General features: G+C 35.4%; 1 protein-coding gene across 1 annotated transcript; it reads right to left on the minus strand.

Moving 5' to 3' along the window:
- Positions 1-1,544: 1,544 nt before the first annotated feature.
- On the minus strand, positions 1,545-21,944 carry IL17RD (interleukin 17 receptor D). The gene is made up of 12 exons (XM_009493670.2): positions 21,893-21,944; positions 18,381-18,506; positions 13,867-13,985; positions 13,289-13,409; positions 12,227-12,271; positions 11,978-12,129; positions 11,075-11,140; positions 10,463-10,517; positions 9,450-9,560; positions 7,595-7,779; positions 3,899-4,835; positions 1,545-1,660 (listed from the first exon to the last, which is right to left on the minus strand). Exons 1-12 carry the CDS (start codon positions 21,909-21,911, stop codon positions 1,545-1,547), a joined length of 2,052 nt encoding a protein of 683 aa, XP_009491945.1. The 5' UTR covers positions 21,912-21,944.
- Between the last annotated feature and the right edge of the window lie 894 nt (positions 21,945-22,838).

Raw genomic sequence — 22,838 nt, forward strand, 5'->3', positions numbered from 1 at the left:
TTTAAAGCTACTTAGCCAAAATCATCACTGGTTTAATAGTTCTATCTCATGCTATTAAAATGGATAATACAATGTAACAGTTAGCAATGTCTAATTCTCATCTATCAAAACTGAGAGAATATTTGAGGTGTTTGAGTTCCCCCTTGATGTATTCCTAAAGTAACCTCCTGCTAGTAGACTCTGAAGACAGGTTAAACAAGACAGAATCTGACCCCGTGAGCAAAATTAGCGAAGGCCCATTGATAAGGTGTCCTTTACTATTTGCTGTTATCACGCTTATTATAATCATGCCAAGAATTGCAGTTACACAGACAGGTTTTACTTATGAAAAGTTGCTCTTTGGAAACAGCAGGGGTATTTTGGATGACCTTATACCTACCTGATCACTGCAGAAGAAAGGACATGCATGCTCTGTGTTTTTAGATAAACATGTCCAGTTGTAGTTTCAGGATTTTTTGTTAATATAACACTAGTAATATTATACAATCTTAATCACCAAGTAATGATAAGTAGTGTGAACTGCAAAGTAACTCATAGGCTTCTGTTTACTGGCTGGCTCAAAACAAAGCAAAGTATCCATGCCTGTTAACTGCTTGTCTTAACCTGTTTTAGCACAGGTGATTCTGTAGCAGCATGTCCTTGAAGGATAATATGAAATCCCCCATAAAACACACTCATCTCATGGGTGAACAAATCCAGAATGATGTCTTAAATACAAAATTTGGTCTTCCTTCCCCCATCTCTTTAAAGTATTCTTTATATTAGCCCTTCCAGGAAAAAACCAGGAAACTCTGTTTCCATGGTATCACTCAGCATATGCAGAATCTATATCTTTGTCTATTATAAAAATGCTACTTCAGACTCAGTATGGTACGATTTGTGAGTCATCATAGCCAGACTGTGGAGAAGAGATAGGAGAATCATACAAAAGAGGGAGACATGCGCTTATCTGAAATTAAATACTGAGACACATGAACATTTGGGAGAGAGAGGAGACTGTGAGGAAAGGAGCTCCAACATTTCTAAAAGAAAATTATTTCTTCTAATGGAGAATTTCTTGATCTCACCTTTGGCATTTTATCTTGCTTCTGAAAAAAAATTCTGCTCTCATTCACTACAACATTCCTGCCATCAAGTATGTCAGCACTTAAAACTAGAGGCTAGACTATGACATTTACTAAGACTTAATGTTCCAAGCTATTTTATGTCCAGTTGCAAGATTATTTCTAGCAAAAAAAAGTCAATTTTGATTATGGCATCTGTAAACAGTGTAATATCATGACATTTAAATTGGTAATAGGAATAATTTTGAAATGTATTCTCATCTGTTTTTCCATACTGCATTTTTCAAATCATGGAAGACTTTATATAAAGACCAACAGATTCATGTTTACTGGCCATAAAAAAAAACCCCTTAGGAGTAACAGATCTTCTTCAGGAAGCATCTGGTCCTTCAAGTAGATTTAGTGCTGAGACGGTGTGGTAGTTAAAGCACAAACAGAAGCTGTTGATAAAGTGGCAATGCATAACAATGTTGTAATGTATTATAAAGGAGCAATTGCCTGGAGTTCGTCAGTATGGATATGACAATGAAGTTCTGCTTTACATATTCCAGGCACTAAGAATTTTGTAGCAGTGATTACAGGAGGTTCTTCTTCTCCTATGGAAGGAAAAAAAGTGAGGTTCATTAATTGAAACACTGATTTTTGTATTTGGTCAACATTTTAGAAACAATGCAAAGAAAACTTAGAAAACCCTCTGCATCGTAATGCCATGTTCATGGGGCTGAGTAACTCCTTATCTAAAGAATTAATACAATTTTTCTCCCCACACAGGGCTTCTTAGAGAAGACCTTATTAGTGAATGGACCTAGTAAAAGGTTTGGTTATTGGTTATTACTTCCTCAAAATTAAACTGATTTGAACTTCCATTGACGATGTCCCACATGATGATCTCTTTGAGAATCTTTTCTTTGCAGTTCAGTAGTCTGCACATCAACTGCACTGAAAGACAGGACGGATTACAAGTTATGTGACTTTGATCTTTTGAATTAAAATCATAACTGTCCTTTAAGAAGAAAGTTCCACCTTGAGATGGTAAGTGACAGCGCTATTCACTTCTGTTCTGATGAAGTAATGGGCAAAAAATAGGTAGCCAGAACAGAAGTGGTACTGTGACTTCAGAGTAATAATTTGGACATGTCGAATTTTAGAATAAAAGCTAAAAAATTCTATCTACTCCTCTCATTATTAGGCATATAAATATTAGGGCTATAAATATTTCATATGTCTGGGACAGTAAAAAGATTTACTGGGTTGCACTCTAATAGGCAGACGATGCTCAGTTCTAGGTACTGTCTCCTTTGTACCCTGTGCCTAATGAGGGCTGTGGGGGAGCTTGAGAGTCGGTCAGGGTAGTGCTTTTGGACAGGGACACTGAATGGGAAAATGGCAGAAGTTATTGTGGTTTCTTAAGATGCTGGAACATCAGTGTTAAGATCCAACTCTATCAGCTAGTGCTATAATGTTTAACCTCTACAGCTGAAACATGTTAACAAGTAGGTATGTGACTTGAAAATTAATTACTGGAAAGACTGCCTCTTTCTTCCACTGGCTCCTTGGCAGCTGGGATACCCAGCTGATAGTTCTGTGATTGAATCAGGAGGGGAATACTGGTAAAGCATTCTTACACAGAGGCCATAAATTTTAAACTAGCATCCTACTTTCATCCAACACCTGAATGTTTACAGATACCATCTGTAGTTTTTCCCACAAATGTGAGAAAAGGCTATGTTAGAAGATGGCAGGAAATTAAAGAATATTAATTTTGAAACAATAACAGAGTATTTGTGGCATATGTAATTAAATCAGTAAACTGTATTTTTTCCACCTGAGAAGTTTTCAGGTTTCAGTTATTTTGTCCTATAGACTATCTAGACTATAGATATAGATGCTATGTCTGTAAATCAACATCTATATTCTCTCTCCCCCAAGACAATTCTGGCATCAAACATTAGTTGTGAATTATCTGAATAATAATAATAATAAAAAAAAAGAAATCCATTTAGCCAAGAGAAAAGTCTAACAAATTAGATCACTGACAACATTTGTTCAAGAAAGCAGAACAGCACACCACCATCAAAATACAATATTCACCTGCTGTAGCTGCTTAAGGAAAATCTCAAATAGCAGTTTTATCCTATGAATACAATTACTGGAACATTCCACACTGATGTAGTTGTGATGCCAGTTCAATGTAGTGTAACTAGTAAGGTCAGATCAGCTTTTTATATAGCCTGAGGCGATATTTACCCCTTCTAACTGTAAGTGTCTAAGCTGGGTATCTATTTTGGAAAGTGTCTTCCAAGCATTAAAATTCCTCCACTGAAACCCATTTGTTCATTTCCCCGAGCCCCATATCTGATGAGAAGCCTGACGTGATTCTGAAACTTGAGTTAACCACAGTACAGACTATATCCCTAAAGGTTCTAGTATGTGCTGGAGCAAAACAGGATGTCAGTTTTAGATTTATGGCCATTCTGTAAGAATGCTTCACCACGCAGCTGTCAGCTGAGTATCCCAGCTGCCAAGGCATCCCTGGAAGAAAAAAGCCATCTCTCCAGTAATAGGTCAATTAATGAGAAGTGACTTATTAACAGAATTTTAGTGAAATCTTACTTAGCTAAGAATCCACACACCCCTTCCCCCCACCCCCCCCCGAATAAGTTAAGGAAGATTCATTTTTCTAAAGTTACTGAAACCTATCTTTTTTTACCTTCTTTATACAATGCTTACCTTTCTCTGCAGCATTCTATATGGCTCCTCACATATTATTTTGACATGGTAGAAATATGCTCACAATAACTGAATATAATTTTTGAAACACTGCTGCATCTTACCTAAACCCGATGATGAAGAAACACTTCCTGTAATGGAAGATGTTTCAATCTGGTCTGTCAACAGTCCTTCCATTAAAGGTAAAGATAATTCAGATGAAGGAACAGATGAATCATAGATTCCAGAATCTCGAGGCATATCTTTAAGATTTGAAGCTTTAACAACATGTAACAACGGCTGAAGAACAGAGCTGCCACCACCTTGAATGTCCTCAGTTTCTATATCTTCTCCGAGGTTTAAGTGCTGAATTACACAGTGAGAGTCTGAATTCCCTGCTGAAATAATATTTACATCTGTTTTCAGGTAAAAATCGCCATCCATCACCTGTTTATTCACCAAGTCATTTAAAACCAAGCCTGAATCAAATTTTTCCATGACAGGCTCTGAGTAATGTAAAGGTGGAGGGAAGGGAATAAATTGTTTCTCAAACCAGTCTGGTTCCTGATCAATAAACTGATGCATATTGCAAATGGCAACATAAAGGGACCTCCCAGATTTGCTCCTGAAGTAATTCCTTTTACTAATGTTAACAGGAAACACCTCTGAATCCTGTACACTAAGATCTCTGGAGTGTAAATGTGAATACAACTGAGGGAGATTGTCCATGAGTTTGTATTTTGTACTAAGATCCAGAATACCAGGGATGTCTCCTTCACAGGAGTAATCAAAGTAGACTGCAATGAACTTGCAGAGGTCACTTGAATTCTGCTTTGCTTGACGAAGCTTCTCTGCAACAGTCAACACAGCAAACAGAAAGAGTTCTCCTTTTCCTGCATCTTTGGTTACCCCTCTGTGTTTCCAGTTCTTCTTTTCAACAAAGTACTTCATTCCCTTGGAACACACAATGATGATAAACTGGGACTCGTTTATTTTTTTAATAAGCCACTCTTTCTGACCTTCTTTACAAATTTTTAGGTCTTCCCACAAATCTAGAGCCACCTGGAAAAGGAAAGAACATTCTGATTGATATTCATTATTAGATTATTAGATGTATTTGCTAATAAAATTCAAACTAGTTATCCTCAGTGAGTCAGCTTGTATTTATCTAACAATTGAGAATTAATCATGAGTTTAACTATAGCTTGTCCCTGATGCACATACAAGCTGTTTTAAAAGAGAAATACATAATAATTAATATAGCATTGAGAGTGGACAAACTGAAATCACTGATACTATGTCAGTAGTTGTTCACCAAAATAAACAAGGCCTCACTTTCATCCTAAACTTTGCTTGCGGGCTGAATATTTCACTGGGCTAAGGAAGTGGGTGACTTGTTAAGGTAAAAAGGAAAACCTTCCAGATTTAAAAAAAAAAAAAAAAAAAAAAAAAAAAAAAAAAAAAACCACAACCAAAAAACCCCAAGAATGATAGTTACTATATGAACCCATTTTGCTGCTTATTTATTACTTAAAGAAAAACATAGCTAATTATACCTGTGTTACTTATAAATTTATGGAATCAACAAGTAACAGTGCAAAAGCCAAATAGTTGAATGTAAACTGAGTTAATTCCTTAAAAAATAAAACCACTACAGATTTGGTACATAGCAATATTTCTTGGGAAATAAAAAGAACATAGAAAATGTGGCTGGATCAAGTAAATTATCTGATCAAATCAGATATCATCAACCCACAATAAATAATGTATTGTGCCTGCCTCAAACAATTTAACTGCTGTATATTTGGGTCCTTAATGTGGCAAATGTAATGGCAATCCATATTCATTTATCATCTTTTGCATACTAATGAAGTCTGATGCCAAGAATTTTCATATCTAGATACAAACATAATTAGTGCCCATAACATTGAGTCCTTTCAGTCAGGATGCAAAACAGCAGCAGCTTATCTCTGATAAGAAAGCTCTGAAAATTTTTATCATATGAGTTGTTTTATTTTGTACTTTGTCAAATTTTCTGAACATTCTACATGGTCTGAAATGCCTGTGTACGCCGAGATGAAGGACAATGCTTTACCTCATGAAAGAAAGAATGAGCAGTAGAATAACAGAAAAAAATAGATGCAACAAACTTTCATAATAGACACACATGAAAACCATTTCTAAAGTCTTCTCTCAAGCATTTTTCCAGAGAACGAAGTATTTTACGTTATTTTGGTATTTATTGGTATTTTATGTTATTTATGGTATTTTTCTCACCCATAACAGAGTGGAAAACTTTGCCATGTCAGAAGACAGAGAGCAGGTGGATGCCTAGAACACAAGGACTCATGAAAACTGTTACCGCAGAGTCAGCTACAGGAAGAAAGTGATCATGCCTGAAGTGGTCAGGCAGTTGGACTTGATGATCATCGTAGGTCCCTTCCAACTGAACTATTCTATTCTATGCATGGGGAAGAGAAGTCATTTTACAGCTGCTTGGAAGATACTCTGATAAAGGTACAATGCAGGTAGTTTTTCTTTTGTGTCTGTTTTTGTTTCTGTTCTTCAAAATACTGTCTGATCTCCTGTCTGTAAGAAAGGACTTTTAGTATGGTCAAGTTATTATTTTAAATGGCTATTAAATGCCACTGGTTTTGTCCTTCATGAGAAAATATTCCAATTCCATATGAAAAATATTTGTGCAACTGTTCCATTATGCATTGAGCATCACTTTTTATATTAAACTCCACAGTTTTGATAACAACACATATTATTTCTGTATGTAGATGCTACCAGTATTTTGTTATACAAATCTTAAATGATGCCTGATACCCTGTGTTCCATGGTACATAGTTATAGCCGTAACAGCTCACCTCAACACTATTCCAAAGTAGTATGGTGTAGCAAGGCTAAAGTACATCTCTAAAAAGGGGATACAAATAAGTTACTTATAAAACACCTGACCTGAACTATTTTAAGCATATGAATAAATTGTGAACATCCCCAAACATGCAAGGCATCCATTATGTTACTGTGTTTGGCCACTAGGGGACAGACTTGCTGTACCGCTGAAGAAACAGTTCCCATTCACACATTTAAAATCACGGTGGCAGAATTAAAATGCAGCAAAAATGGACTAACAGTTGTCTTGCCTTCTTACAGTTGAAAAGCGAAAGACTGGCCACATATTGATTATAGTTGAGAAAGCAGTCTGAGATTCTAAGCCTAGTCATTCAAAGTAACAATTTGAGTGTCTTTCTCATAGTTTTAAATCAAGAACAAGAAAAAGACATGCTGATTTTACAGCATTAACGGAACGGAAGTAAAAAAAAAAAAAAAACCCCAAGAAAAATTAATACATAATGTCAACAATTAATCCTAATTACACAGATTTTTCTCTATGAGTAGGAGTTTTGATAGATTCAACTACTTTAAAATTACAAAAATGAAATGTATTTTAGGAATACTGAAGTATATCAGGTAGACACTAATACCTCTTTGTGGCTGCTGACCATAAAGATGCAAGACCTACTAAACAGAAAAAGCAGTTAAGATGAAACAAGCTGAACATGGCTGAATGAAAGTCCTGGAATCAATGCAGTACACATTTTCCATTATTCCATTTTTTTACGTGGGCTACGATCTGTTCCTTTCCCTAAGTAAAGAAAATTTATATAGCCAATATTTAGAAAAATAACAAAAGTTATCTCTGTGGAAAGGAGAGCCTGAAACACCCCATTTTCAAGCACATATTATGATGAGTTTTGGGGGTGCCATTTCAATTAAGGAAACTCTGCTTACAGAAGAAACGTTGAGTTTACCTCACAGCCACAAAAGTCCTGAAGAAAATAAGCAAAGCACTGGATGACATTAATGTGTTTCTGGCAATCTTTACTGGAATAGCAGATGAACACTTTTGGCCGGGGATGAAGTCTTTCCACATGCAGACCTGCAGCATATGCTGAAGATTCTGAGCTCTCCTCATCTAGATGGGAATATATGTTTTCTAAATTGGAAGAAAGAAACAGAGTTCACACTATAAAGCTTGGGTTTGTTTTGTTTTTTTTAAAACTTTTGTAAGCTCATTACCAGTGCATACAGTCATGACTTTTTTCAAAAGATTTTTTTTTCCTTTCCAGCCTGAAAAAGAAAAGTTGCACATGCTCTATTTATCCAGTTTATGACTTGCTACATGTGGAACACACTTTGAAAGTGAAATGTGCAGTTAACTACTGTACAACTCAGTAAACTCAAGAAAGGTTTACTTTATAAATAGAATGAGGTTGTTTCATGTCTATCCAGCTCCAATAGTCTTCACGTCTCTGTTTAAATATTATAAATATTAAAGATGTATTATCATCAAGAGTTTCCTGTATAATAAAGTCTCTTGTTTAAAAAACCAAAAACATGACACAAGCCAGGTAAGAATATGAAACTCCAGGAACACAGATCCCTTCAGATTATCATACAGTATCTCTCTGGGATATATATACACCCACACATATTTGGACATTAATTTGAATTAAGATATGATTAATTTAAATCAAAATAGCTATTGGTGTTTCTTTCCTTGTATACATGCTTTTATGCTGGAACTTATCTGGTCTTGTCTGGTCTTATGCCAGAGTAATTCAATCTAGTTCTACAGTTGATTAAGCTAATTTGGAATAAAACATGAGTATTTCAAAATACAAGTGTCCATCTAGGGATTTAATTTGGAACAATTCATCAGGAATAACTATTCTGGAACAACTCTCTCTGTAGACAAATCCTTAGTGATTTGTCTGGGTTTTTTTTTGACCTGAGCTAGCTGTGAGCAAAGGGATAGACACGGAAGACCAGAAGGTAAAAGGATTTAACACAGATGGCATATAACACTTGCAGTATACCTCAATGCCAAAATTCAGATGGATAACACAGATACGTGAGGTTTGGGAAAGTAATCTCTTTTTCCGTATTCATGAAACTGCATGATTCCCTAGATTCTACAAAAAAAGCCACTGAGTTTTAACATCTCAATGTAACATGTGCGGCTTGCCAGCTCCCAGACTCAGAGAAGAGAGAAGTCAGCAAAGAGGGATGGAATCTAATTTAGAGAAACATCTGCAAGTAAGTCTTAGAAAGAGTAAATTTAGGAAGACAGCTTAGGATGAAGTATAAAGGCAACTTCCAGGAAAGTGAGCCAGTCTGGAATAATAGATATAGGTAGTATTCCAGACAGTGCTGAGAATTGTATTGGTATCACACGGCTTTACTTTCCTTCTGGTTTAAAATAAATATGAGTTAGACATTCCTGAATGAAATGCGGGCATGTTTAAAATATATCAATTTACAGATCTGTTTGTATTCTACGTGGTCATGCAGTACTTTCAACAAATAAAAAGAAACCCAAAACCAAAAATATTTTCCAACAGGTCTTTTGTTCTCTCCTTTCTACAGTGAAGTCTTGATTAATGATACAATACTTTCCATGGTAACAAATTACCATCAAGCACTGATAAGAATTTGCTACAAGTTTCAACACACAAAAAAGCTGTGGGGAGGAAGGAGAGAGAGGTAGAAAAGAAAAGAAAGCTCTTCAGATAAAGGTATTTCTGGAATAAACTTACCAGTTAAGACTTTTGGTTGCAAAAGGGCATCTTTAAATGGAACTCTGTATTGAATAAACACTCTTACCTTGCTGTTTCTTGCGGCACATCACTGTGAAAAGCGTTGCAAATGCTGAAATGACAACTAAAGGGACTGTAATGGCAATAGCTCTTATCGGTCCAGCCCACGGAGAATGTACTTTGAAAAACAAAGCAGAATTAGCCACATGCAAATAAGCTATATTATAATTATCTAATCAAAGGTTCACACTGGGAATGTAAAACTGCTGCAATACACTATTACCAGGTTATTCTCAAATATACAGTAGTACATCATGTTCTGCTCCTTGTTGAATAGGTTTTATGCTGATTGGCCCCATCGCCACAGCATTAGAGTGACCAACATAAGTAACAAGTGCCGTATGCCAACCCACACCTCCCCCGCCATGAGAAGAACTACATGAAGTGTAGTTTTGATAAGATATGCAACAGTCATTTGGACTTGCCAGATTTTTGTTCCAGGGTGCTAAACTAGCCACTTAGAAAGAACTGTCTTCCTGCACAGATTACCTTTACCAATGTGCATTAGGATTCAGTCCATTTTGCCCATTGCCTTCATCTGCAGCTATGTTTTGTGTCTGCAGTTACACAGTTAAATAGTTACCTTATTTAGCTTCTCAGTAACTGGTCTGATACATAGATGTGCTAAGCATTCACCTGACAGGTTTTCCAGACTGCTTAATTTCATTTCAGGGCTGAAGTACACAGGCAGGTGATGTGTTTAGGCTGCTCTCACAGTTTCATTACATTATTTCCACACTACTGCATGCATCAGTTGCATGCAATTAAGACACAGGCTATGATTCTTCATACCCATATATACAACAAAAGTAACTTCCCCACAAAGACTTCCAATGATACACTGACCTAAACTGTACTAAATATAAATGTACAGAGATGCAGATGTGTATGTACAAGTGTGCATGTAGTCTTGATTACGGCAGACACAGGTTAAATCAAGATTTATTTCCAACATAATTAGAACTAAATTTAAATTAATAAGGTAAATACTATATACTGTTTAAAAAACAAAATTCATACCTGGTTTTAGTGCATAGTGCATTGTTTTCCTTGTTGTATTAGTGTCATCAACCAGCTTTGAAAAGTAAAAGTTAAATTTTATTTTGTGAAATTTAGTTTTATTTATTTTCTGCAATATGTAAACAACTATAACAGCTTTCATGACCAAATGTGAAGAAACTTACTGTCCAAAACTTAAAATTGTGGAGCACCACAATCCAGTAATTAGTGAAATAATTTGTCTTTGTTGGTAGATAGTTTATGGTGTAACATTAACTTTCAGAGTTCAGATACTGTCATCATCAAGAGAAATACCCATCTTTAAGTATAGTAAAAATTGACCAAACTACAGAATTCCAATTTAAAAAAAAAAAAAAATTCAAAGTCCAAGAACTATGTAGGACCACAACTTTACTTTACTTGAAGGCACAGATGAAACTGCTATGCACTCAGGGAAGCAAAGCTATGGAAAGAACAATCTGTTCAAAAACTTTTACTTGCCCAAGGTAATTCAGTAGGGATGCCTGAAGCCAAATTTTACCAAAAAGTGACCTGAAATACTTTCATTTCAGTTAATTCCTCCATTAACATACTCATTTAGCTGTTGTACAAATGATTATTCATAAATATTACCTCAATTATATAATCCCCTGGAGATACATTCTGAAGAACACAACTTGTAGTATCTGTGTTTTGCTCCTGCATCAAAGAAAGAGAATACTTGGCAAGCCATTCACATACTTTTAAAACCTAATTAAAAAAAAAATACATTCGCATTGATTTAGAAATATTACAGCACCCTCCTGTATTAAGACACCTTAAACCAGCAAAACTAAGTTTCTCCATTCAAATATGCAAGGACTACAATCCTCTGCCTGCAGAACTAAAGTATGATTAATTATCAAAAAAAAAAAACAAAAACCAAAAACGTTTGAAGTTTGGTCTAATACATAAACTCTACATTATGCCCTGAAGCTCCCCAGCTTTCAGAGACTTAGGATAAAAGGATGACCAGTGAGAACAAACTTGCCATTGAATACTAACCAAAGTTAAGGAAAATAATACAGCAAACTGCAGCTCCCGTAATAAGACCTAGGCACACAGCTGTACAAAATCACCAAGAGCCTAATTCCATGCACATACTAAAATGAGAGCTATCTTGTGATACCATCTCAGATGGGTAATCTATAAAGTGCTCAAATTTGGTGCAAAGCTGAAATAAAAAAGTAGGAAATAATATGTATAATGAACATAACAAAACTGCAGTTTCAAGTACTAATTAGTTGTAGGGTCTGCAAGAGAGAGAACAGTCTCTTCCCATTTGCTTATACTATCCAGCTCCAACAGAGCCCTCAAGCCTGGTTTTGACTGATGAGTGCTATCACAATACAATTATTATTTACATAAGTAGTACCAAATAATTAAAACTGATAGTATTCTACATTACATTAAGTTTTTTAAGTTTCTATAAAACTTCAGAACATCTAATGTTAATAGATTTTGTGCTTTTAAGAGTTGCAAAACTCAGTGACGTACCTGTTTGCAGGTCTTTTGCTTAAAAGGCCCTTCATGCTTAAGTTTGTAGTGAAGAAAATAATACCTAAACCCAAAGTTGTGTGGTGCATGATCAAAGGACACTTGCATGTTAAAACCCTGCTGGGTAACGTTCAGATTCCTTGGTTTCCAGTCTGTCAGAGAAGATATTCATGAATTGGAAAAAAGTGACTCTTCAAGTACAGTAACTTTTTGTAAGATGAATATACAGAAAGTATTACATTTACTTACAAGGTTTGCAGACAAGGTTTTCTGGCTGTAGCAACAATTCACACGCTACAAATACACACAAAAATTATTAATGATACAGTATCAAAATGCTGTGCTATTTAAATAGAAAAAGAACGAGGGCAAAAGAAGGGAGTTCATCATTTTGAAGACAATACCCTCATTTCCTTCCCAATCTCTAATATGCCTGGAGTAAATATATTTTGCAAACTTAGCTGCTTTGTTATGATTTCAAGTCCCTTCTCACCTTTATATGAGAAACACAGGTTCATTAAGTTGAAAATAGCATTCCTTAGTGAGACAAAAGGGATAGCACCAGGCACAGCACGAGAGGAAGCTGAAACTAGCCTTAAATACATTTGCTCAGAGTAAATAAATCTGCTGAGCACGATTACAAAGACAAATGTTACTGCAGTCTGCATCAACAGACAGACTTGAAAATATTTTAAGAAAGTTTTATAGGGCAAAAAACCCTAAGCAGGACAAATATCAACATTTGACCCCAAAGAGTACTTGCAGTTTCTCATCATACTATTTAAGCACTGAGGAGCTTATTCAAGTTTCTTCTCTCTAACTCCAATGAGAATTGCTAAGTAATTTTGAGAAATTCAATTTGATTTGTTGCTACCTAATTTTATATGTACTCCTCGGTATCTCTCTCTAGATACCTGTTTTTGGAACTGTGATCTCAAAACCAAAAACAACCTGAGCTTCTTCACAATGTCCAGAGAGGGGAAGGAGCAAACCATCTTCATAAGTCAAGTGTTCCTGAGGACCAGGGGAGTAATTCTGCTATAGGCAAACCTGGGATAATCTCTACCTGAGACTTTTCTTCTGGATGTTGCCTAACACGTATTATCATACGCCACAGATTCACCTGTGACATCCAAATTTTTTCCACTTAACACCTAGAACTTCCTTCAAAGACTATGTCAGTAACTGCCTTAACCCAGACTCATCTAAGACCATCATCTACTACTATTCTTTTGTTGGGAAAACTAAAAAGCTGGGGGGAACAGGACACGGATGACACCCATTGGTGAAGAGATAATAGGCAATACTTACGTCTAGTTCGGAAGAAAAATGGGTGATAATTACTTTCATTTTTAATGGAAGGAAAAGGAACAATCTTTACAAAGTAATCTGTTTCAAACTTCAGATTTACAAAGGGCTGGGATTCCATTCCCTACAAAAAGACAAGATTGCAACATATTTTAAAATCAAATATTATAACTGAAAGTATCTTTCAAAACAGGCCCACAGCTGTGCAAACATAAGCAGAAATGCACATTAAGAATCCTTTATCTACCCCTCCATTACACATTCACATGAGGAATCTCATATCAGAGAAATACAGAGTTGGATACAGACTATTACAGATGTGCACCTGTACTCCAGAGTCACCCAAATAACAGTTTCGAGCTTCAGGAAAGCTTCTCTAGAAGGTGAATAGATCTGTCTCTAGATCAACAGCTATCATTAGTTTAAAGAACAATACTTTCAGGAAGCAACCTGCATCCCAGTAAAGAGCACATTGTGTATATATTTAGACAGAGATATATTTAGATTTATATGCAGCATATAAACACTTTCAAGACTACTCACAAGCAACAGTGAAACTTTTCTTGAAACAAAGGACTTACTGTTCGTTTAAAACTGGGGCTGAGCTGCTTTGGATCTTTTAAAACCATCTGCTGGCACTGTCTTCCCTCTGATTTTAACTCCTCAAGTATTACTCGAAATCCTTTCAGGTATTCAATCCCTGCAAACAGCAGAACATTTAAATAGAAGACTAATATTTCAAAATGCGTAATGTGGTATTTTATGTAATTTGAATATATTTCATTTGTTTTTAAAAATAAAACTTACCATTCATATAAAATATGCTTGTTTTAATACCTGTTGTTGAATGTCAGTTCTTCCCATCTTTTCTATCTTGCCTATTCAGAATTCAATCTTTGGCAAAGACTGCAATTACTACATACTCGTGTAATGCTTAGAGCAGAGGGGCCCACACCACAGCTGAGGCTTCCGAATTATCAGTGCAATGTAAGTTATCATTATCTTCATCACCTTATAGTAACTTCACATTTCCATGATTAGCAATGAAATAGAACATTTTGCTAGCAAATTGTAGAAATACTACTTTATAACATCTTCCTATCATTTCTGAGACTATCAGATTAAAGTGATAGCGGTTGTTACAACTTCTTTAGTTCTACTATAGTATGGGATAACAGAAAACTTGACTTAAATGGAATGGAATTTATTCCAGTGAGTGAATTTTCCAGTTATTTATAACTGATGCCAGAACTACACCCATTTTTTTCAAGTTACTCTAACACAACTAACTCTCAGCACAGTGTCTTTAGATTTCTTTGCAATTTTGTTATCGTGGAATTACTTCATTAACTGACTAAACTGTGTCACAGTGATGCAAATGTCACAGGACAATGCCAGAGCGCTACCCTGTGATAGTTTTGCAGCCCAGGTACCAAAGTCACTGCATAGTTCTTCAAGACTAACTACCACCACTCCATCTAATTACGTATTTTCAGCAGCATTACATATGGCAGAATACGTATTTATCAGACACAGGCGCAGCCTTTGTAAGCTAAATGCTACATAAACCAAAATGGATTAACTTGAGTTTATGCTATGCTTGTCAAATTAAAAAAAAAAAAAAAAAAAAATCCCAAATGTATTATTTTCCATGGACCTCCTCTGTTTCACTAGTTTTCATGGTTTTGTGGGGTTTTTTAAAGGTAGAAGATAAAGACCATGAGTTGCCCAGTGTGTTCTTAATATTCCATGGAACAAAAGCTCTATTTGTGCTTACATGAAGATCATGAAAGAGGAAGTGTCCAGTCTCCACATTACCCGAGATGTTTCAACGGCAGTTCTGTCCTCACACTTTCCAAAGGATTAACCTCTCATCATTACAAGAAAGAACACCAAGCTTTGTTTCCCATAGAGATTTGATTAATCCAGTCTGCAGCTGAAGATTACCAAATGCTTTCAACTGCACAGTTTTGCAGAATTCAGTGTAATTTTCATATACACTTTTAAACCCCAGAAATTAATTTTTTAATCAACGAAATTATAAAAGCATGATTTAATACTGGGAGGCCACCAAAAAATGACAATTTTTCTTATCTAAAAATGTTTGATTTAATAAATGCAGGTCTAGGCTAAAAAAAGTGTATCAAGTTTAATAAATACACATTTGCATTATTAGCCAAATCTCATCATTTAGGATGCAATCTTACCACATAAATGGGAACTTCCAGCTCTTACTAAATCATAAGAAAAACCTTATTTAAAAGCTTTTTGAGGGAGTATGAACCATGAAATATCAAGTTCAGACTCTGCTGTATGAGAAAAAGAACAACAAAAAAAATTGTTTTAATTTTGAAAACTGTATTGTGCTTAACTCCTATAATTATTTCATCGATATGGAAAAGCACCTTTGCAGTTAAAATTCTTTAATCAAGTATTAAAAGCATTCAAGAAGGAAACTCCATCTCTTTCTTTTGCTAAACACTGTTGACAAAAAAAAAAAACCCAGTATATTTATAAAATATACATCTGTACTACTGTGCTAATATATTATGTACACAAACAAAATTTAAAAAGCATGAGATAAAGATTAAAAACTATTTTAAAAATATTTTTTATTTTATTAATTATACCAAAAACTTTTTTGTTCCCACTAAAAATATTAATAATATTTTTGAAAGGGATCGAATATGCTTCACTACTTTTTTTTAAATCTTGGTTTAACACTTTGTGATATGACAATTCAAAGGCCTGGTTCTAAGTTCAGTTTATTTCATTACTTGGTTTTAATGGCTGCCATAGCTGAAAAAATTACCTCACAAAGATACGTGGATCCAAATGGAGGAAGTGCAACATCGGCTGCATTTACTAAATCATGATACTCATTTTTCACTTCCATCCTCTAATTACACAAAGGTTCTTCTTGAAATTTGGCTAGTAAATTTCTAACTACCCTGATGCCAGCTGTTCTTCCAAGCTAATCAGAATGTGTTGCATTTTTATATTTTTAACAAATGGGTTCAAAACCCACTGAAATTCTGCATTCAGAAGATTTTTTAACAGGCTGTTTCCCGATTTCTTAAGTGTAAAAATATGAGAGAAGCTGGCATTGTTTTCAGCAACAAAATCACATAACAAAGGAAACATTTCCAAACATCCATTTTCAAAAGGCTCTTTCCATAGCATGAGTTTCTTTTGAAAAGCAGTTACTTTCTCACTCATTGTTAAAAGGTCACCTTTACCTTGAAGGGACACATTAAGCATGGTTTTCTTTGGGTTTTGGGGCTTTTTAATATCTGCTAGGTAGCATACAACTGACAACCACTTGTCATCACAGAAAAGGTCAGCAAATTTGCAACACTTGCTTTTTAGTGAAAGAAGAATGCTTAACTTAAAGATTTGAGTTTGACAACTCTTAAGCACTTTGCCACAAGATAACTAGTGAACCTCTGCGTGGCACAAAAGATTTTCACAGTCACCCCCCATCTCATTACAAAGTACTGTAAAAATTCTACTATTTAAATGTCTTGTTTTTATAAAACTAACCACACTGATGACATCCTGTGCACTTCTAGCTCCAACTTCATTGCTGCAATAGTTTCCCTATGAATGATGCAATGACTGAATTTCACATGTGGTACTATCTCTCTAACCTTACACCAGAATCCTTTTTTTTTTTTTTTTTTTTTATTCCAGTATTCCCCTGTATTTTTTCAGCCAGTTTTACTGTGGCAGGAAGAACAAATGTTTCCCCAGTGGTATGTGGCTTTTTGTCTTTCACTATGAGTAAGAAATCTCAAAAGACATTTTGCAAAAAGAGACTTCTAAAGATTTATCATTAAGTTTAGTGAATTTTTGTACTTTACTGAGTACTGCATGGCTTCAAACATCACTGAAGAAATTGTAGAGGTTTGTCTTCATGTTCCAGATGCTTAGCTTTCAAATGTCTTGCTAACTGTGATGGCTTCACAGTATTAGCTAATATCTCAAAGCACACTATACACTTAGTGCAAGGTTCATCATTAACAATGGCAGGTGTAAATCTGTATTTCAAAGAGTCTTGATAATTTTGATAATTTTGGCCAACTTTTTATCAGAACTGGTTAGATAGTCCTTGTTTTTACCTTCTAATGTGGCAATGAAGAGTCTGTACTAGGAGTAGGGGAACTGTCAGCTCTACTACTTTCTTGTTCAAATAACGCTCGCATTGTTAGTTTTACCTTCAATTATCTCAAGCCACTTGTCCATTTCATCATGATGGTTAGTTTAGTTAAAACTAGATAATATAATCCGTAAATCCACTTAACCTGGCACACATAGTCTGCAATACATCACAATATGCTGAAAGCAAATGAAAGAGTGAGGGTGCCACTGTGAACCCCTCCACATTGTGGAACACCCGCTCTTCCTTCAGGCTACCTCATGTACCGCACGTGAAACATGGACATCTGACATAGTAAGGGTGCCAGTGTCAATCCATGTATTAAATATTAGTAAAGCTTAGTTTTTCTTTTCAACATTTAAAAAAATATGTAAATAGAAGTTCTAAAATTTTCTTCACATGCCCCAGTGGATCATCTTGCACAGCCCCCCACTTTGGAGACTACTGCTCTAGTGGGCAACAAGGTACTTCCAGTGACATTTAAGTGATCAAGGAATATTCTTAGTGACCAGACCTGACAAGGGAACACCTTAAAGTTTATACAGCTATGATTAAATAATGTTTTCCACCTGTAAGACAATCTGTATCCTAAAGGATCTTTAAGTGTATTGGCAATTAAACTCAATCAACGCCATTGAAATGTACTTGGGGCAGAGAATGAAATCGGGGCTATTACAAAGTTCTGAAGAGCAGGAAAACCTCAACAAACTGGAACAGCAGAAAGCAGCATATGGCTGCAGAGAGCATCCTAGTTTTAAGGGTATTTCAAGTGAGCTAGTAAAAATAGCAGCTTTGCAAAGCTGTTAAGGATTTGTTGTTCTTAAGCAGTTTGCTTCAATGATTCCAAGCCGAATTTAATTATTTTACTTAATAGTGATCAGCAAGAAGTTATTACCAAAGACATGATGAATTAGTCCATTTCCCTCTACTACTTACCGATGACATTTGCTGTCCAAAGTATCGTCACTGCAACTTGTTCATAACATGCATACTGACTGATAGTTATATTCTGCACATCTCCAATCACGTGTTTTCCCACTGAATTCAGATAAGGGGTGCAGTCTAAAAATATGGAGAAATAAACGCTTTAAGAAAAACATTCTAGCTGACATTCTTGTGCCATACCAGAGCAAGTAAATCATAATCTGCCAACTGCACCTAATCTTAAAGATCTATTCAAGCAACCAGTTTCCATCGTGACCCACATCTTTCCATGTAAATAAAGAATTAAGTTACTTTCCTAACATTTCTTCAAGGTTGAGCAAAGTAAAAGTACATGTGCACTATTTATTCTATAAAAATAAGTATTGCATAGTAAATCTAGATGAAGCTTTTGTCTCAGGACACTGAAAAACACAAAACTTCACAAATCATTGAGCACAACCACCTTCACCAGTTGCAAAACCCTAGTTCACAGGACTCCAGAGGAAATTGCCAGTTTATAATACCAATGTGGCCTGTACCACAGTAAGAGTACAAATGACGCATGTTGGGACTCCCAAAAGAGAACAACTTTTCCTAATTACTCAAAAGAAGATGAGGACTAGCATTAATTTCGTGCATGTACAGTGCTTAGAGCAAGAGAATGTTGCTCAATGATTAGGCACATATGAGAACAATGAACAATGTGAAGCTTTAGAACTGGTGCTCAAGAAGTGCTTTTTAACCACGACACTGCTTGATCCTGACCACAAAGAATCTACTGCCTAAACCCATCTCATCTCTGTCGTCCATTCAGTAGCCACATCCCTGTAGACCATTTTCCTGCCTGGATCCAGTAAGAACTGGTTTTGTCTTGCTGTCCTCACAAAATACAGTGTATTCCCTACCGTTACAGCTCCGCAAACATGCGATTATAGAAAACCTCAGCTTTCATTAAGAAAATAAAATATATGAAAAACGTTCTTGATTTCATTGTTGAACTTGACCGTGTCTTTATGCATTCAAAACAAGAAAACAAATAACCCCAAATTTTATTACTTTTAAAGCCTTACAATGTTTAGGCTCATATTTCTGGCAGGAAGAGAAGTAGCGGCCAGAGAATTCAACAGTTCTGGAGCACAGTATACATGACGGCATGTGTGCACAAACATTCTGCTTTTGAACTATTGAAGCCAACAAAATCCACAAAAAGCTGACCAGTAGACTATATATTACTGATTGATGATTAATTCTAAAAAACTGAGATAATCTATATGCTGTGTTATTTGTCTATACAGAGTTTGTATAAACAAAACATGAAAAATCAATAATTTGATTTTGATATGCAAATGCCAGAAATTCAAATTTAAATCAGAGGTGTGATCTTAAAGGCAAGGAAAATAAAATTATTAACTGAAAAGCAGTTTTAGAAAATAGCTTTTTACTATGAATAACAATGGTAAGGGGTCTTTTATATAACCGCCACGCAAATAAGAACAGAACAGTTTGTACAAAATTGCCTTTTACAAAAGCTGGGCAGTTGGTACTTACTCTGCTGTTTGTAGAATTCTGTTGCTACGAGTGAACTCAATGACAGCATGAACTTCCTCTTAGGAGAATAGAGTATCTCTTTCAATGGAAAGTTTGAAGTAACAGTTTTTTGCTAAGTCTGGATCTAATTAATAATGAGCCCAAGATTTTGGATCCTGGTTACTAAAATTTTACGGTCAAATGACAATTTGCCAGAACAGAATATAGCACAAATGTCTGAAGTTTGACTGTGAGTCACTGATTTACATTTTTAAAGAACAACAGATTTAGAAAGAAAACAGCAGGGAAAAATTGCACTTTTCAGGAAACCACTTCTTTTACTTGAATAAAAGTGAAATACTAAAATGTACAAACATTTGTTTCTCACCTGAATAAATAATCTAACCAACTAATTTAACAACATAAAACACAGTTCGCTAAAGTTGCTGTGTGGCAAAATAAAAGCCCTTAAATCACAGCCAGCAAGCCAAATTCTCTTTTGTGCTGGCTTATTCATGATAAGTACCTATTACTATATTATACAAACTCTTTAGCCTTGGATATCAGGTAACTCTTTTCCTAGTACTGCAGAACTCCAGTAAGTCCTTTGTCCAGGAAGCATGCAGTGCCAGCAGAATTTTGAATTAACACTTGTCATTGGTTAAACACAGTTCCTGGTGCCAGAATTAATGGAAAAAACATGACAGATACTGAGACTTAAACAGACTCCATTGTGTTAACTAAATGTGGGGATCTCTGTTCTGACTGATATTATTTCCTGTTTTACTTTATGTAGATAAAAAATCACAACTCTTTTGTAGCAACCACTTACCTCTTGTACAATTCTGACATACTTAAATTTTGCTCATTTTAAATATTAACATCAAATTAGATTGAAACAAAAATAACAGTGAAGGATTGCAAATTCTGGAATTAACATAGAGGAACAAAAGGATGATCAGAATGAAACAAAAGCACTATTGTTAGGTTTCCTGATACATGCTGTCAATGATGAAATCTTACCTACATTCAGCATCTGAGGCAATTTCTTTGGGTAGGCAAAAAACCCAACCTGTAACTTGCACTGGCATTAATACAAACATTACTGCTGTAAATTAGGACCGTCTCTGTCTGTACATTGAGTTTATATTGATGATGGCCACTAACTGCCCAAATAAGTATAAACTCCCAATGTAGTCAATAGTCATACATTACCAACTAGACAACACAGATGACAAAAACCTTTAAAAAATGACAACAGTAAGATACAGCCATTTAGCAGACCTTTGAAGTATTATTGCTGCAACCTGCTTATTACCGTTATTATGCTAGAGATTACTTTCTTCTTAGTTTAGCTGCAAAACAGACCACATCTGCTAAGTACTAAAACCATCTGTCTTCACTGAAAATGTAGACAGCAGTTTTCCACTAACCTGGTCCTTCAACACTGTAGCTAATGAGAAGTTCCAACTACTTCAACTAGCTGAAGACATGCTACTCATCTTCAATATTCATTTTCAATATTAATCCTTGCAAAGACACATTTTTTAATATATTCCCTGCATACAAACTATACATTTTCTACCTTGAGACACACTTTACACCATTTTCCCACAAAACTACACATCAGAGAAAAGAGGTATAAAGCTTGAAATAATCCTTTCCTATGACTGTGTGTGTAGTGAACCTCTCAATGACTACATTTTTTCACAGAATAAAATCATTCTCTATAATTTTCCAGCCAAAACTGGGCAGATGATGTAGGCCAATCTGAAAGTTAAACTACTACAAATTATTAGATCGTTTTATTATCAGTGAAACACAGGAAGGAGAAGATCCACCAGACCCAGAAGAAACAAATCTAAATTTTAAAGTTATGTCAATAGTAAAGAGCTCATGCTATTCTTAGAGCCATTTTTAAGAGACATGTTGCTATACAATGACAACTGTTAGGGAGTCCTCGATTTTTGTGAATACAGTGCAAATTTTCAACTTACTGTCATATTTAAAGGTCATATTGAGTACTCCATTGTTCTTGGTGACTGATGACAGTCCCTGTAGAGAAATATCAAGAAAATAATTTTAATAAAGCAAGCTACTTTGAATTTATGTAGATTTTGTAAATAGTTTGTTGGAGGATGATAGAACTCATGATATTTTTTTTTTCCTTCTGTTTGGGCACACCATCCATCAATCTCAACACAGGCAATGAAGAACAGATTGCACACACCTGCACGCACTCACCTGTCACCAACTTTCAAAATTTAATACTCAAAGAAGTGAAAACAAAGACAAATGAAAGTCTGACTATAATATTTGCATGAAGACATGAAATTCTGGCTTTAGTGTGACTTGCCCAGTAGATGTGAATCATAGAAGCTTATTTTTGAAAGAAAGTTATGTGACGTTCTCAACTTCCACTGTCTAGGTTAATTGTGCCATACAAAAACCACACCTTTAATCAAGGTTTAATGACAAATCAAATTGGGTTCTCCAGGGCAAACGCAATGCAAGAGAAGAGAAGAGAGAATATCAGCTTGGAAAAGCTGATCTCAATTCCACAGTCATGAAAAAGTATCAGAAGTTCAAACAGAGATTAGAAGGAATGTCACTCATAGCACTTTAGCTCTATTTTCTTGGTGAAGGTCATTTGCAGGAAAGAAATTAAAGGTGGGAGCAAAACACTAGAAGAACTGAGCACACATCACCTCCCAGACACTCCTCATCTCATTAACTACCTCAGAACAAGTGCCTGAAGGATTCTATTATCTATTTGTCGATTGGGCAAACCAACCCACCAAGTTTTCAGCACACTCAGAATTCACCTCTACTCAAGTCATCCTTTTTTCATAAGTCTAGTATTAGTCAATGCTCACAAGAACTACACAGAACCCAAAGCTTAACATAAACTGAGGTATGATAAGCCAGGACAAAAAACCCTAT

This window comes from Pelecanus crispus, chromosome 7 (assembly GCF_030463565.1).
Source record: "Pelecanus crispus isolate bPelCri1 chromosome 7, bPelCri1.pri, whole genome shotgun sequence".
Lineage (NCBI taxonomy): Eukaryota > Metazoa > Chordata > Aves > Pelecaniformes > Pelecanidae > Pelecanus > Pelecanus crispus.

Excerpts from the sequence above, each read along its gene's own strand:
- IL17RD (XM_009493670.2), bottom strand. Across the intron at positions 13,986-18,380 it reads TTGGACAGCAAATGTCATCG|GGATTGAATACCTGAAAGGA; the intron begins GTAAGTAGTAGA and ends TGCTGTTTGCAG. Across the intron at positions 11,141-11,977 it reads AGCAAAAGACCTGCAAACAG|GAGCAAAACACAGATACTAC; the intron begins GTACGTCACTGA and ends TCTTTGATGCAG.